Raw genomic sequence first — 18131 nt, 5'->3', positions numbered from 1 at the left:
GCCCGTATATCTTTCATTGATGGTGCTTGTCACTTGTCACTTGTCATCCTGTTGATCATCAATTTTCTCAAGCGAGTGCCAGTAACGACTCCATTCATCCCTGTCACATGCTAGCATAGCCTAGTGTCATATTGGGGGCTCTTTCAGAGTCAGGGGAATAAGGTCTGTTATTGTTACTGTTTTTGGCATATTGAACACGCCACAGGTAGCTTGCCAAGCTCTGCCATGCATTGATGATGCTAATTTTGATAATTTGGATGAAGCCCTATTTTATTTTTTTCACTGTATAATAAGTGATTTTCCCTTGGAACTAGTAATCTGTAGAGAGATTTAAGAGGCACAGACACCTTGTTCCCAAAATTCACCCCCAAAGTATATTCACTATTCATTGATGATTCTTTTTTTTTCCATTGGTGATTCTTTGCTGACCCGCTTATTTCCTATGATGATTTCAATTCTTGGACTCCCTCTCTGTTTGACAGTGGTCCTATTCCTGTTTCAACCACAACCTTCCATATGTTCCCATTTATTTATGCATTATAAGTATGAGTTATGAATTCTTTTATTATTTTTTCTAGTGACCTATAATTTATTACTTTATGATCCTTTTTCAAATTGCCTCAGATGTGGTTCATACTAGCTCCTTCAGGTTGACTCCTGAGACATATTTTTGGTCCCCATCATTAAAAAAAAATCTGTCTGGCATCTCGCTCTGCCCCTGGATCCTGCTGATTTTCTGAAGACTTCAGGCCATTTTTGACTGGCGGATGATATGAAAACTCAAGATCTGAATGTTAAATGAGCTCATTGCTACTGCATTATCTTTTTTTTGATCCTTTCTTCAGAAAGGGAATAAAAGTATTTACATGTGCTTATATCGTCGATTTGCTCGAGCGAGCCCAGTAACGTCTCCATTGGAGACTTTGTTGTTACTGTGTCTGGCATATCGAATACTCTCGGTAGCTTGCCGGGCTCTCCGAGAGGGGCGGAGGAATCGAACTCGGGTCGGCCATGTTGGCCGCGTGTAAGGCAAACGCCCTAGCCGCTGTGCTATCGCTCCAGCCCCTTATGGACATATAAACAAGTGCATGTACACATATGTCCTCAAATACATATTTATAAGTAATGAGTTCAAATGAATATATCCCATTTCATCCACCTGGGGTTCTTTCTTGATCTATATTTGGATGTCTCATTCTTTCTCCCTTGTCTATATTTGTACATCCTTTCTTCTACAGTGAAAAACTGACTCCCACAACATCAACACATATACTGATTTGTTCAGTTCTCTAACATACTAAAATAGTTCTAGCATCAGCACAGCACATTTACTTTCTCCACCCTCTCTAGTTAAATTTATGTCATTTTGCTTTAATCTCCCTTTCAATTTTATTCTACAGGGAAAACTTTCCCTCTGCCCTTTCTTAAAACTTTTGGTAACCTCATAACTTTCCTGGTTATTGTTAGGTAATGAAGTCCCTTTAAAACTCAAATCCAGCCTTAATTCAGAAACCAGAAAATAAAGTACAGTGTTGAAATCCAAACTTTAATGTTATTTCAAAATGTCAACTTCATCTTTCCTATGTCTTTTCTCAGGATGGAGTTGGCATTTTTCTTTCTGTAACTCCTCCAGTGGCTGATAACCAATGACTCCAGGCATGGAGTATTTGTGTTGGTCAGGTGGGAAGGGACAGAAATTCTCTTTCTGGGAAGCCGTGACTTAGAGCTCTCTGGATTGTACTTAGATTTGGGGCCTAAAACTGACTTTTTTCTTGGGTGTTCTCTCGTGTCTTCTCTTTCAGCTACCCACAGGACTCCTCTGACTATGATACCATCACCGTGGGCAGTGCTGTTCCTTCTAGTGGTTGTTCCTCACACCCCTCAGTCTTTGTTTTCCAGCACTCACTATATATAGGCTCCTGTTGAGTTTTCCTCACCCCATGACACAAGTTCTCTTGATCTGGAAATCTTTCAAACGATCTATAACAACTGATATTCCTGGTGTTGGAAGTGGAACAGTCATTTCCCTCTCACAGTCTCCCTGTGCCCAGAGATTGCTTGATTTTCTCAGACACGTGTCGCATACTCTTCCACTCCACCCAGGCTGCAAGGAGCATACATCAACTCTATTTTCTTCTTTCTGGCTTGGACAGAAGATAAACTCCATGATCCCTTTTCTCAGCACCTAGGAGGTTCTGTTTCCAAGAAAAATCTCACAAATCTTCTGTCCAGTTCTAGTTTTAATATCTTCTACCCTTCTTGTAGAAGGTAAAAATGGCAGTGCATCATATTTTATAATTTCTGAATTGAGCCTGTCTTTGTAATTGAACCTGACCATGGGACTGTTTATGACCTGAGAATAACCAGAAAATCCATAGAAAGGCCCAAGGTTCTAGTCCAAAAGGTTTTGAAGAGCAATCTAATTAGTTTGAGCTATTCCTTTTGAAATTTCTCTTGGTGGCCTGGGATCATACATTGGAAGTTCTATTTTTTACATTATAATTCATCAGGTGGAACCTCAAAAATCCTGTCACATTATATATATTGAGTGAATTTCCCATGTTTCTTGAAACCCTGGTGCATGCAGGAATATTTTTGCATGAATCGTCTTTGGAAATATACTCAATACTAGTTCAGTTATATTTTATGGATATATTTATAAGCAAAAGGAATTAATTAATTTTTAATTTTTGACTGCAAATTATAACACATTAAGGGTCTAATAATGTGGTAGTTTTTCTTCTTGTTACAGGAGGAATTCAAGAAACTGCTTTATGGCCTCTGTTTTTTTCATGCTTTGGTACAAGAAAGACGGAAATTTGGACCCCTGGGGTGGAATATTCCTTACGAGTTCAATGAAACTGACCTAAGAATCAGTGTACAGCAACTCCACATGTTTCTGAACCAGTATGAGGTATCATAAAAATCACAGCAAGTGCATTACCTGTCTTACTCTTTATCACATTGTGCTTATGCAATAAGTAGGGACTTCTGATTAATTTCATTCTTATAAAATGAATAGGAGGGTAGTTCCTGGCAGTTAATATTAAATGGTACTTTATTATCATAATTACTATAGTAGGAAATTAGAATGTTGTTCAGCTTGTTCAGAAGCTAATATTTTATCACGTATTTGGACATATATAAAAAGTGGTCACATTATATTTAATTCAAAAAGGATTTCAGACCAGAAAACAACCAAGAATGAAAATGGAAAAAGCAAATAGACTGATTGCCTTTTGTTCTGGAGTATGACTTTATTTTTATAGAAATGTCAGTGTAGTATTATTCTAGAGTTTGGACCATTTGTCAGGAGAAAACAAACTATTTAAATCCTTGATGTTAACTTGAAGTATAGATTCTGGGTAGAAGCCAAACAGCCTAATGTTGTTACTTCAACCACTTTATTCTCTTTAGTTCTGAACACATATAAACAGAGTTTATGGAAGTACAAGCTTCCTCTGTTACTTGTCTACTAACTGGAGTTTTTGTTGTGTTTGTACCTTTGAAGAACTTCTTAATAAGTCAAAATTCATGACCTATGGAGTTATAGAACTTTACAAAATACAGAGCTCATATTTGGCTTACTCAAAATTAGAATCAGTTTATGGGCTACTGGAAATTTTTGTCTTTGAATCTCTTGGTGAATTATGATTATTTTTTCAAAGACTTACAAATGAGAAGGCATTAAATTTCACATAAAACAAAGAGGAGAAATAGAATGAAATAAATAACCAGAGCTCATATACCATATTGAATTTTTTGACCTTGAATCTTTTTTATATAGTTAATAGTTTTTTAAATATGTTTAACTCATTTCATCTCTCTCTCTCTCTGTTTTGACTTTTTTTTCTTTTTGGGTCACATCTGGCAATGCTCAAAGGTTACTCCTGGCTCTGCACTCAGGAATTACTCCTGGCAGTGCTCAGGGGACCATATGGGATACCAGGGGTTGAACCCAGGCCAGCTGTGTGTAAGGTAAAAATCTCTACCTGCTGTACTATCACTTTAGCTCCTCTTGTTTCACCTTTAAAGAATTTTTTTTTTAGTTTTTATTTAGGCATCATGATTTACAATATTCTTAATGATAAAATTACAAACATAGAATGTTTCATCACCACCCCAGAGCATTAGTGCCTCTCCAATGACCATACTGAATTTTATATGAATAATATTTTATTTGAGTTTCTGTTTTTCTTTGGAAAAATTCCTATTCTATATTAATTTTTAAAAGGTTAAGCCCTATGTTTGTGGCTCTTTAATTTGGTAAATATTCCAAAGAATCATGTTTTATTAATTCATTTTTGTGGAAGTATTTCTTTAAAAAGGTATTTTTTAAAGATAATAAGTTTAGAAGCAAACATGGAGTGATATAAGGCCAGGAAGATTATGCAGTAAACTTGCCTTTCCCATGACAGACTTGGGTCAATCTCTAAATCTGCATATGGTCCCCTAACCCCTCCCAGGAATGATCCCAGAGCATAGAACACTGTCAGGTGTGCCTCCTCCCCATCAAAAAATAATAATAAATAGTGATACAGTGCCTATGAAAAAATTTGAGCAAAAATTATTACTATTTAGAAACAAAATAAAAAGGATGAGGACTTTCTCTATTTAGCAATTCGTTCTGAATCCATTGCTTATAATCTTTAAATTTTATGGTCTATAGTGAAGAGTCAAAAGTATGAAAAATCTAAATTTAGTCACTGCAAAATGATATTTTGCAGAAGATTATAGAAATTTTGTTTAAAAATAATTAGCTCACATTGCAAAGTCCTTATTTCAGGAAAATTTATGTTATTAGAAACAAAAATGTCATGAGAGTATAAGCAGAACAACTTTCCTTGGTATATATTCACACACTTTATAATTAAACTTTCCTAATATAATTAGTGTAAATAAATATTATATATTTTTTTGTTTTTGTTTTTTGCTTTTTGGGTCACACCCAGCGATGCACAGGGGTTACTCCTGGTTCACGTACTCAGGAATTACTCCTGGCCATGCTTAGGGGACCATATAGGATGCTGGGAATTGAACTAGGGTCAGGCCGAATGCAAGGCAAACACCCTACCCACTGTGCTGTACTCCAGCCCCTAAATATTATATTTTTTATTTTGTTTTTTTAAATAATTTTAATTAAAAAATAAATATGTTTTCAGGTAAATTAGTAAATTCAAAGTAAAAGCAAACCTTTTATTTAGATTTTTTTATTATTTCAGTAACTTTATTTTGAAAACATTTTCAAACGTTGAGCAACCTCTTGTTTACTAATGGACCACTATACTATAAGTATTTAGGAAATTTATACACTAAAATAGATTTGTCAATTAATATGTAATATTTTAACATGGCATCATGCTAATTACCATCAGCGCCTACTTTTACTCTGAACACATTCCAGTTTGGACACAAACTACATATGTAAACACAAATAAGGAGTAAGCAGTTCTGCTGGACAGTTACATAAAGAAGGGAGGTTTAAGAATTGAAATTTCAGGTAGAGAGAAGAGATAGCAATGAAAGGTCTTAGCAAATATAAGTAAGGTGCCAGGAATGTGGCACATGTGGTAGAGTACCTACTCTGGTTTGGATCAGAACAACACAGAGTACCACAAGAAGCACCCTTCCCCTCCGAAAAATGTGTAAATTGGTGAAAAGATTCAGCTAGGTATAAGTGATCCTGAACATTCCTGTATTCCAGCAAACTGGCTGGGGGTATTCTATCATTACCACTGTTATTAGAATATTTGCTTTTAAAAAAGATTTTTCTAGCAACAAAGCTGGTTAGAAAGACAACAGGTCAGTTTTAGATGCTAAATTGTGCCCACCCCAAAATATTAACAGTTGACAGTTACTGTCATAGCACTTCAGTTTGTGACCTTTTTTATGAATTGGGATTATTACAGATGTAAAGATATAATGAGTTAAACTAATGTGAGACCATACTGGAGTAGGATGAGTTTTTCCACCGATAGGAACAGCTAGGATTTCTAGAAGTTGTATAAAGCAAGGAAGGGTCCTCTAGACACTTCCTAGGGAGAATGACCTTGCAAGCAACTTGGTTTCAAACTTGCCTTCAGAACTGACAAACAATAAATTTATGTTGAGTTAAGCCCCTAATTGACAGTTCTAGGAAATAAATGCAAGAGGCCATCTAGATAAATGAGGTAAATGCACGGTAAGAGTTTAATTGAAAGTGATTGAGCTAGGATGGGGATGTGTTAAAGATACAATAGATGTAAAGGGGGAAGTAACTGAAATGAGTTAAATATCAAATGGTAAAGGGAAAAGTCCCAGCTGATGTTTGTTTTCTGGTTTCAATTGTTGGTGGTACCATTAATCCAGATAAGAAATATTCAGGCATTAATAAGTATATGTGTACATATGTATTAGTATATATATGTGATACACACACACACACATACATATATATATACACATACATATCAGGTGGGCTAGTGGAGTGCAGTGGATAACTAAAGTGAATATTGGTGAACACCAAATATCAATAGTAGCAAAGTGGTCAAAAAAAACTTGCCAAGAGCATTCAGACAAAATAAAAGTAGGCAGAGCATGCTGAATAAATAGGGAATCTTCCAAAATGTCAAGCACTAAAGAGAGTAAATTAAGTGTCCATTGGCTATATAACAGGAATGTTAGATGCTGGACCCTAAGCCTTCAAAAATAGTATAGTATTTAAATGGCTTTGTTTAGATATGTCCTACTATGTTTTTCTTTCTTCATTAGTAGCAAAAAGTAAAGCACTGAAATGTGTTAAATTCAATAGCTATGTGGTAGATTATTAGCTATTTCACTTTCATCTAGAATATTTTAATAATAGACAGGACTAACTGAACTGGTTTCTTCTGTTAAACTGCCATTCAGCAGAGCTTCCCATTCCTCCAGGATGGTAACCTGTCAAACCTGCTGTACATGCATCATATACAGTTCACTAGAGGTTTAAGAGGAATCTTTTGAGGAATGTCAATTCAGTTTCCTTTATGATAGTAAATCTAATATAATCCTCCAATAAGCACCATGCTTTCTTAAAACATAATGATCTAATGTTTTTACAAATTAAGCATTCAGAATTAAACTATCTCTTGTTACATTCATTAAATCTAGGTTGACAGCAGTTGTTTCCATCAGGAAACTTAATTATAATCTAGAAATCAAATGAAAGAGTGATATAATAACCCGTATTTGTGCATAAGAATATGTTTGTGGTTCTACTAGAAATTACAATTTTAGGTTCTCCTAAACATATCAGAAAATGCCTTTCTGCATTCTAAGTAGGCCAGTGTGTCACTGATAATGAAACAGAGGTATGTGTGTTCTGATTCTGATTTTATGGGGAATACAAATAAAACTTGGACATGATGAGGATGGGGAGGAATAAAGGATTTGGGAAGTATATCACAGAACTTGGAACTGTGTTCTTGCCCCCAGAACTTGGAACTGTGTTCTTGCCCCCAAACCCATCCAAGAATATATAAAAAAAAGAAAAGGAATACTATATGAAGATGAAATTGTAGCAAAGTACAGGCCCTCTCAAGAAATCATACCAATAGGAATGTAACAAAACAATGATTTCATGAGTTTTGAGAGTGAAAAACAGCAATGAGCCCTAATTTCTAATCAGATGTCATGTGTCCTTGAGGCTGATGAACTGATGTGTTTTGTCAAAAGTTACTTACTAAAAGAGTGGGAGATAATTTGCAAAAGAAACAGAATGAGAAACATTTCATCTATGGTGTCCTCTTTTCATTTTCCACTGTTTATTCTTTACTTGCATGAAGATAATAGAACCACCATTCTCCTCACCCTTAAGTGAGTCTTCTGAGAGTCATCGTCACTAACCTGACTACCCCTCTCCTGCTGCTTCCTATCTTCCTAAGCTTCTCTCCCCCACCTGTCCTCTGCCCTGTAACACGTTTCCATAATCTGCTTGTTGTGTCTCTCTGGTAGACTCACGAAAGAGTCTGATATACTTTTTTTATGCTTCTGAGACTAGACATATTTTCCTTTTACTTTAAATGTCTTTTCCTGTCTTCAGTCCTTTTCTATTTTGGGAAGAGTCTTACTTGAATTATTGAATAACCAACCAGATTCTGGAACAAAATTTGTGTACCCACAGCCCATTTTCTATACGCCATTTTAGCTGATAGTCACTGTAGGCAACTTTCTGTTAAGAAATCTTATCCTCTTGGACAAAAACATTTTGTCCTGATAATATACTAGCCAATTTTTTGGCACTTGCTCATCATTGCTGTTTTCCTTTCCCTTACACACTCTAATACAGTGACCAGAAAAAGTGCAGACACATATTAATACTGAGTAGAAATACAATTGCTTTGTTGTTCTTGAGGGGGGTTTGTTTTGTTTTGTTTAGCTTTTTGGGCCACACTCAGCGATGCTCAGGACTTACTCCTGGCTCCGCACTCAGGAATTAATCCTGGCAGTTCTTGGGGGACTATATGGGATGTCAGGAATTGAACCCGAGTCAGCCGTGTGCAAGGCAAATGCCCTACCACTGTACTATTGTTCTGGTTCAGGCCCCTGTTGTTCTTGTTTTGGTAGAGGGGTGTGTGTGTTTGTGTGTGTGTGTGTGTGTGTGTGTGTGAGAGAGAGAGAGAGAGAGAGAGAGAGAGAGAGAGGCAGGCAGTGAGGTGGGGAGCACCTTTACTCTCACCCTCTCACTTCCATTCTGTCTTCACCCCACAACAGCCAATGTCATGCTTTATGCATGTCTGTCCACGGGATTCCCAGTGTACAACTTGGTACACATATATATGCACAATTTTTTAAAATTGTATTTGCGGGTTTATTTTCAGCTTGCACTTTTCATTCTACATATATTGTGTACCATTCCCAAAATAGAGATCTTTGTTGTAATGTTTCCATTTCCCCTTCATTTTCAGAACTTTGTTTTAGTTTTATTTGGGTTTTGCTAGTAATCAGTGCCGGCATGAACAGCCTCATATAACCAGGGATACTAGTTGCTGACTTTCACATGCATTGTCCTCCTGCTCAGTGCCCCTATAACAATGGAGCAAGGAAGCCAAACCTTCAAGAAACTGCTGCTTTTTCGAGATCCCAGCCAGTAACCCTGTGCCTCTGAAGAATGAATTCCCCAATTTCACTGGTCTTTGTTGTCACTGAGCTGTTGCAGAAACAACAGTTTACCCATCGGCTCTCAGGGACATGTTGGCATGTTTGAGCCTAGTTTACATAAAACAAACTGTCTCTCCGGAGCCCGGTTATGTCTCAGCATCACAATGCCTGCCTAAGGACAGCTAGTCCATGCAAGCATAGTCCATATGCTCGACTGTCTATACAACCCATTTAATTTGCATGTTTGTTCTTTTACAATAGTTCATTTTTATGAGATGGGGACTGTCCACAAAACAGACCAGAACACTGTATGATGCTTTAGCTCAGAATCCCTTTGCCTATGCAGTTGGGAGAATATAAATGTGCTGGAACCCTCCTTCTAGGTTCAGTGGATTTCTCCACATCATGCTGGACACTGACAACATGCTCTGCTTTGTTCACCACCTTCACTTCCAGTTTACCAAGTAACAAGTCTCATTTCCAATTCCTGATTCAATAAATTTCCCCTCTGTAATCACAACTACCTTCTCTTCTTTAGTGCTGTTTCTTTGAAGAGATTCTTCAAAATGGGGTCACCACAGTGTAGGAGGTGTATGTACACACCCACATACTTTACCTTTTCACCTACAGCCACAAGGTCATATAATGCACAAAAAAGATGAAAAAAATAAAAAGTAGAAGGCTGCTATTTTTTAGTGAGAGGTATTTTTAAACATTTATATATTAAATATCATAAACACCATAAAAGTTAAATGCAGTGAAAATTGAAAACATTTCCAAAATTTAGCTGTCACACCAATTCAGAATCTTCATAAAGTTTTTTAACAGTAAAAGAACTTATTATTTAAAATGTTAAAAAATAGTGAAGACAATTTAACAAAATAAGAAATTCGAATATTTAATAAATATTTTGTTTTGTTTGCGGGCCACACCCTTGGTAGGGTATAGGATATAGAAAAAACTTATGTTTTATTGGGATTCAGTCCAGGTTCTCTGGGGTACCTTAACTGCTGCATTCTCTCTCCCATCCCTCCCCTTAAATAAAATGCTCAGTTTTGTTGAAAACAGTGAGAAATATAATTCTCTATACTACTGGTCTTTATCCTAAACATATTCTATACATATATATGCTTAAGATAAATGAAATAGTAATAAAAAATTAAAATTTTTACATTCAAATGTTTTAAATTGGGAGTGTATTAGAATATCATAAAGTATGAACTAATAATTTTTTTAAAAAATCTTTAGAATTGTCAGTTTATAAATAACATAAAAGTAAAGTAAAATTTTTAAAATGAAGAAAAATCTCAGGTAGGACTCTAGAACAAAAGATACTATGCATCTGAAAAAATATGAACCTCTCTAATAATTTAGAAAACAAAAATTAATACAATATTATCTTTGACCTATCAGGTTAGCAAAGATTAAAAGAGCTGATTCCTATAATTGCTATGATCCTTCAGAAAAACTGTTGGTGATATTAATAAATTGCTTTTATAAACTTCTTTTTTTTTATTTGCTTTTTGGGTCACACCCGGTGATGCACAGGGGTTACTCCTGGCTCTGCACTCAGGAATTACTCCTGGCAGTGTTTAGGAGACCATAAGGGATGCTGGGAATCGAACTGGGTTGGCCATGTGCATGGCAAATGCTGTACTATCCCGCTGTACTATCACTCCAGCCCTAAATTTTTCTTGACAATATTCCTTACAGTAATGTGACTAAGTTATCATTAGAATTTTTAAAAGTATATACTTAATGAAACAGTTTCACACAATATATTTTAGAAGCAACTGAAGTGCTCTATATTAGAAGACAGTTATTTAAATAGTACTATCAAGGAGTCATGAAATGATAAATGATACCAATGTGAGACCTAGTGAAACTTTTTTTGCAAATTGGATATATAGTATGATTCTTATTGTCAATATATATGACTTTTTTATGAATATAAAAAGTGCTGAAAGAATCTGATGCTGACTTATATGTACTTTATCCTCCCCAGCTGTACTTGGAAAACTAAAGGGTTAATCCCAACAATTTTCCCCCCAATGATATGGGCCAGTATCTCTCCAGCCCTGGTTTTTAAGGCCCTCCCGTTGATCATCGATTTGCTCGAGCAGGCCCAGTAACGTCCCCATTGGAGACTTTGTTGTTACTGTGTCTGGCATATCGAATACTCTCGGTAGCTTGCCGGGCTCTCCGAGAGGGGCGGAGGAATCGAACTCGGGTCGGCCATGTTGGCTGCGTGCAAGGCAAACGCCCTACCCGCTGTGCTAAAATTATCATTATTTTTTTATTCAGGTAACATTTATTTACATTATTGTATGTGTTCCAGGAGACTTTCTCACATCTCTTTGAAAGTAGGTTGTCACATCTTGCCTGTCTCTAAGGTACTAAAACCCTTTCACCCATTGTATCTCCTATAGTCGCCTACTCGGCCTAACCCAGTTCTGCAGTTTCTGAATGTCTCTATATCAGAAGGTTTTCAAGAATGGATAGTGGCCTAATTCACTGTGTCTGGCACATAATAGGCATCATTTGTTGCTCGAATGGTGCATTCACAAGTTAATGGAGAAATCCTGTTCTCTGCATTGACTGAATAGAAATATCACACTGCCCCCCGCAGCGGGGAGAAACACTATAGGAGGCATTGCTATGGCTACAAGAGAGGTATATAAGGGAACATTCTGTTAATGGACACATTTTTAAAAATAAGATGTTTAACTTTATATATGATCAAACAACAACAACAAAAACCTCAAAAAACCACCATTCTGTAGAATGTGCTAATAGTAATGCTTAGCTAGTGAAATGACTTGAGTTGTCGATTTCAGGAACTGCCTTTTGATGCTTTGCGATACATGACTGGGGAGTGCAATTATGGTGGCAGAGTGACTGACGACTGGGACCGGCGCACGCTGCGCAGTATCCTGAACAAGTTCTACAATTCAGAATTAGTTCAAAGTGAACAATATAAATTTGACTCAAGCGGCATCTATTTTGTTCCTCCTTCTGGTGATGTAAGTTCAAGAAAACTAGAAGCAGCGAAGCATAGGATTCTTGTTCCAAAAAGTAGTCACTTTCCCCAAGGCCTTGTTTTCTAGTAATACCCACACAGTCTTTCTTCAGGCTCACAGGGACAGAGCAAAAGCACAGACGGAACTTATGGTTTCTCTTCTGCTGAAATATGAGGAGTATCAGAAAAGGTCCTCACCCAAAGGAGCTTCCTCTAGATCTGAAGTTCTATTATCATGAATTTAATTTGGGGGGGGCAAAAGACATTAAATGTTACATTGAAAATATTTTAAAATGTCACTCCTGAGAGGAGGTTCCAGAGTCATGTGAACAATAATATTTGTTCATATTTGTATTATGCTTTGTGACTTAAAAAGCGGTCTCTAGAGCATCAAATTAACTGGTATTAGCATTCTGTCCCTTTGACAAATGAGCAGGCAAATTGTCTGAAGTTGAATGACTCACCCACGGCTACACAGGTACAGAGTAATAGGCTCACTGTTCCCTTTTGCTTTTTTCTTCAGTACTGTCTAATGGGAAGATGTGGTGTCTGGCTTCCAATGATCACACAACAGACTCTCTAAGGACTGCTGATGTGTCCTTAGACATATCAGCGCAGGCTGAAACAGTAAATGAATTACCACATGCTATAGACACACTGAGAATAAGTCTTCAAACCTTTACCTTTTATCCTCTAGGATTAGTGCTGGCTGAAAGCAGATGTTGGTAACAATGAAGAGTTACATATGAACCAGAGTTTAGATCACTGATTTGGTATAGCAAGTCACCTTGAGGAGTCATGTGTGACCAATGCTAACTGATAATTATCAAGTGTGAAAAAAATAAAATTAGGCATATGACTAATATTGCCTAGGTAAAAAAAAATCATTGTCATCCCCCAAAACATATGTGTATATAAATGTCTATGATTATATCAGAATCATAAAAAGTATGTAATTTTAATTGCTCATTTAAATAAAATGTTCATAGATATGCATGAAAAGATATGCATAGCTGGGTCAGAGAGAGATAGTACAAGAGGTAAAATGCTTGCCTTGCACTCAGCCCACCCTGTTCAAAATCCCATACCCGGTCCCCTTAGCATAACCAGGGATTCCTCCTCAGTACAGAGCCCCCACACTTTATGGGTGTTGTACCTTCCCCCGAGCCCCCAAAGATAAGCATTATTATTGTTTATTATCTCAAATAACAGAATTTTAGGTGATTTTCACTCTCCTGAATCATAGGGTTGTAACACATTAGAAGAAATGAACAGAAAAATCAGCAAAGCAGAAAAATAAAACATGTTGTTGCAGCAAATTAAGGACAGACATCAGTAAAATATTGTACAAAAAGATTTTCTGGAGGAAATGATTAAGAAACGTGATCGGGAGAGTTCTTTTTTAAAACACTTTTTTTGATCAGAATATTTCTTTCTTCGTTTAAAACTCCATTGCGGTTGAATGGTACATTTTCTTTTTCTCTCTAAATGTGCCCCAATCTTTTTCTTTTTTAAACTTTGGCTGAGGTTGAAAGAAAATGAAAGCATTACAGAGTCCAGTCTCATAGGCACATCCACTCAATAACTAGAGTATTGAAAAATGGTCTCTTTAAAGTGAAAAAGTTCTCCAGGATAATTGTCTAACCTCCTCACCCCTGGCTATTCATCTTTGCAGCACAAAAGCTATATCGAATATACAAAGACTCTACCGCTGACCCCAGCACCAGAAATCTTTGGGATGAATGCCAATGCAGATATCACTAAAGACCAGTCAGAAACTCAACTGTTATTCGATAATATTCTTCTCACACAGGTATGTGATCTGAATAGGATCTGACTTCTGAGACTGGAAAGGCTGTTCCCAAGCAGCTGTGTCCACACAGTTGAGGTCCAAGTGCACAATTCTGTCTAAGTGGAGAACGACTCTGAGGACAAGAAGTAAAAATAGAGACATTAAATGTGGCTTTAAACAAGAATACATAGTGTGGGGGATATATTTCAACCATCCTTTGTTGAAAGGAATCATCCTATATCACTATGTTTCTTTGAAAATCTCTAAGTATTCTTTAATATCACTGTTTGCTAAGGTTATATTTTTACCTTTCTTGCATAAACTATGCCGACATATTTTCTATCTCATGCCCCTTTTGTAGAAAATTCAAAGGTTTCAGGGAAGCAGGGTGAGGCTAGAGCCCATCTAGAATTTTGCCAACTTCATTTTCTAGCCACTTAGTAATTCAAAAAGTTTTAAAAAGTGACTTAACTGTATTACTTAACTGTATACAGTACACTTAACTGTATTAAACATTCAAGAATATTTCATTTAATCTACATAGAAATGATTTTCTTTCAGATTATGTGCTTAAATGTTATAATTCCAGTAGTAAGCACAAAATGAATAAAAATGATTAGGAAAAAAAATACACAGTTGACTCTTGGTATGTAGCCCCTCTGGTAAGAACGTAAATGTGTAAGGGTATATATACCCAAGCATAATCTTCTGAAATATCAGAGACCTCTGTTCCATGGTTAGTTTACTAAGTGAAAAACAATTAATCTTGGGGGTCTAGGGAAATAGTTTAGTGCTGGAGGGTAGAGCACTTTTCTTGATACGTGAGACTAGGGTTAAGCCCAGCATCTATTTTAGGGGAGCAGGTTTAGGAGTGAGAATTAGTTTTAGCTATTCAGAGGACTTCTCTTATGATCTTCTTTTATAATATGTGCTTGGGTTTTTTTCTTATTTTTGTTTTTTTAAGCTTTTTAATCACAATAGATCTCTTAGTGATTCAATGGAATTTCAGTAAATTAGGGTGACTATTCAGCTAAGAAAATTATTCACTACTTTAATTCTAGCCGCTTTTATATATTTATGAAATTTGAGAAACAATAATAGTAGTTAACATACATACTACATTGAGTATGCTAGCTCTGTTATTAGTGCTTTTTGTGTATTAGTGGACTGCGTATAATAATAGAAAACTGAAACAAAAAATTCAAGTAGTATGTCCAATGTCAGCCAACATAATTTCAAGGCAAGATTCAAAGACATGCAAACTGGTTCCCACTAGTTTGGACCCAGAATCTGTGTTCTGAACAGATGTGTATCATGTTTTCTTTCTAGATGCTAAAGTGGGTTAGGATCTATAGGGTACGTAGCCATAGGTGCTGGGGAAGAAAGACATAAAGAACCAGATTAGGATAATGACCTAGAGTGGTATCATTGATGGAACAGGCCACGAGATTCTTAGCTCTTTTCTACTTTACTGTGACATTTTCTAATAATGAAAAAGGTAGATATGTCTAGTTTATTTGTTAATAGCATGAAAGTATGTTTATGCCCAAGCATATAAGTATATTTATAAACCTAAATAAGTAAGGCTTTAGGCACATTCGACACAATAGTCTTTCAACCTATCTTTTGACTTTGTTTTAACTTGATGGAGTGTAACACATTATTGGAGACATGGAAAGTAATGGGCTGATTACAACAAAAAATGACTCAGAACCAAACAAATAAGTTTGAATACACACAAGGTATCTTCTCAGTCTGTCATTAATCAACCTCTTTCAATATGTTCAAACTCAGATTGGCAAGTACAGTTATAGTAATGAGCAAGCAGCAGTTTAGCACTGAGTTTACCACAGTTTACAGGCAAAGACATAGAGTAGAACTGCAGTGTGGAGAGCAAGTTAACATTGATAAGAATTTTACATTATGTATTTAACTGATATATACCTTTAAATTTTATAGGAGAAATAATGGAAGTGGAACTATTAATTTTGCCGTTTGTTTTGCTCTGAATATCTGCCAGACTCTATTTTTGTGTTTTAAAAAGCTTTTTGTTGAAGTTTAGGTAACATGGTTAGAATAGTGTTTATGTTTATGGTTTTGATGTAGATAAACGCTGAGCTTTTTACCATGAAGAAGTGCCCAAGACCCTGCATTACATTCATCATGACCCTTATGGTCACTCACCTCTTTTCCACCCCTCTCCCATTTTGCTTAGTTAATTCTGTTCTGTAATCAAAAGCCAAGTGTTTGCCTTTCTCTTGTTATGTTTCTCTTGCAAGTACAAATGAGTAAGCTCACCTGGTATTTGAGTCTCCTGGCTTATTTTGCTTAGTCTGATGCTCTCCAACTCTACAAAGTCAGAGCAGTCTTCGCGTTTTATTTTTTCTGATAACTGTGAAATATTCCACAGTGTATACATATCACAACTTTATCTATTTTTCACTGGGCATTGGGGTATTTCTGTTTACTAACTATTGTATTTAGGGCTGCGATACACATTGGTGTGTTCATATCTTTTTGACTTGATGTTTTTGTGTTCTTGAGGTGAATGCCAAGAAGTGGAAACACTAGCTTGTATATAAGTTCTGTATTTAGTTTTTTGAGAAGTTTCCATATTGTTTTCCATAGAACCAGAAATTATTCCCACCGATACTTATTGAAAGTTCCTTTTTTACCACTTCTCCATCAATACTGATTATTTTCACTCTTTTTAATATCTGCCATTCTCATGGATATGAGATAATATTTCACCCTCATTTTGATTTGTATCTTCCTGGTAATAAATCATACGCTGTGAGTATCCAAGAAAAAGTCCGCGGGCATATGGGACTCGAGCATTTGGTGGCTGAGAGCCGCCTCCCCAGACCAGTCCACAGCAGCGGATGGACAAAGGACCAAGGAAACAGAGAAACAGGAACTGGGACCCGGGGCTGGTCGGTGACAGTTTATTTCTCTCTCCTCCCCAATGTAGTTCGATCTTTACCCTTCTGGTGCAATTGTAGTTTTGGTTTTAGTTGTAGTCCTAGTCATCATAGTTCCATCATCCTAGTCTCCTTGTAGACCTCAAAGTCCTCTACTTCATTACATTTTCTTCCTTGTCACATCGTAGTCTCGTAGTCCTCTACTTCCAGTCATTGTTGTCATCTAGTCTTCCTTCTAATCCTCAAAGTCGCAAAGTCTCATTTTTCATCCTCCATTCTTCAATGTCTAGTCCCCCCCCCCCCCGATCCCCTTACAGCATAGTTATATAGAAATCATGAAAGGGGGGGCATACACAAAGGTGGGGTTATCATAACAACAAACACATGTAAAGCCTCTAGTACTGGAGATTAACTCAAGGACAAAATCTCATTCTAAGGTTCAGCATTCCACATTACTAGGAGATTCGCTCAAGGGTAGGATTCCATCCAGGGTATATTGCTTTCTCCTTTCCTCAGCTAGTAATCCATTTAAACAGTTGTAGTAGATTTACTTATAATATTTTAGTCATTTTGTATGAACACAGTAAGAGATATATGAATCTTAAAAGTTAGCTCTTCTTGGGGACATCTATTATATATTCCAGACTACAGTCCTCAGGCCAGATTAGTCTTTATGAACTTCAGCAGGGCCCTTATTCAGTTACTTCTTTATAGGTCATGACAGAGTTAGTTTCATGACCATACTCTTAACTTATTATACTTATAGCACTTAGCTTTTCTCCTTTCTATGCCAGGGTAGCTTACAGCTTGCCCTGGGTCCATCCAACCCCTTTGTCGGGACCCTGATAATGGAGTACTAGGAACTAAGGGAAACTGAGGCTTAAGTCACGTAAATATGAATGCCCAGGAGTAAATATTATTTTGGAGTCAATCAACTCCCATATTACAAAGCATAGCATCAACTGTCTTCCTGTGTGTATACAAAAAAAGGACATTGCTAAGCCATGCAAATGGCATAAAGGAAAGAGGAAAGCAAATATAGGGTTATTAGTGCTTGATGGAATTGGGTGTCCCTCAGGGGCACTGTTGTGGGAGTAACTCGATAAACTGTAAGATCCCTGGGGAGGAGCAAGGACAGCCCAATGTTATCCAACATTAAACCTTTTTTTTAAATATGCCTACTTGGGTCTGGAGTGATAGTACAGCGGGTAGGGTGTTTGTCTTGCATGTGGCCGACCCGGGTTCAATTCCCAGCATCTCATATGGTCCCCTGAGCACCGCC

The 18131-nt window shown here is 36.7% G+C and overlaps 1 protein-coding gene across 1 annotated transcript in view; it reads left to right on the top strand.

Moving 5' to 3' along the window:
• DNAH7 (dynein axonemal heavy chain 7) overlaps window positions 1–18131 on the top strand; it is a 277547-nt gene that overhangs the window by 239764 nt on the left and 19652 nt on the right. Inside the window, exons 57-59 of the mRNA XM_056111947.1 lie at window positions 2753–2914; window positions 11955–12140; window positions 13812–13949. Coding sequence (XP_055967922.1) covers window positions 2753–2914; window positions 11955–12140; window positions 13812–13949 — 486 coding nt within the window. The remainder of the gene's footprint in view (window positions 1–2752; window positions 2915–11954; window positions 12141–13811; window positions 13950–18131) is intronic.

Source organism: Sorex fumeus, unplaced genomic scaffold, assembly GCF_029834395.1.
Source record: "Sorex fumeus unplaced genomic scaffold, SorFum_2.1 ptg000014l, whole genome shotgun sequence".
NCBI lineage: Eukaryota > Metazoa > Chordata > Mammalia > Eulipotyphla > Soricidae > Sorex > Sorex fumeus.
The sequence above is the reverse complement of the archived record's forward strand: the minus strand, read 5'-3'. Positions and strand labels throughout refer to the sequence as shown.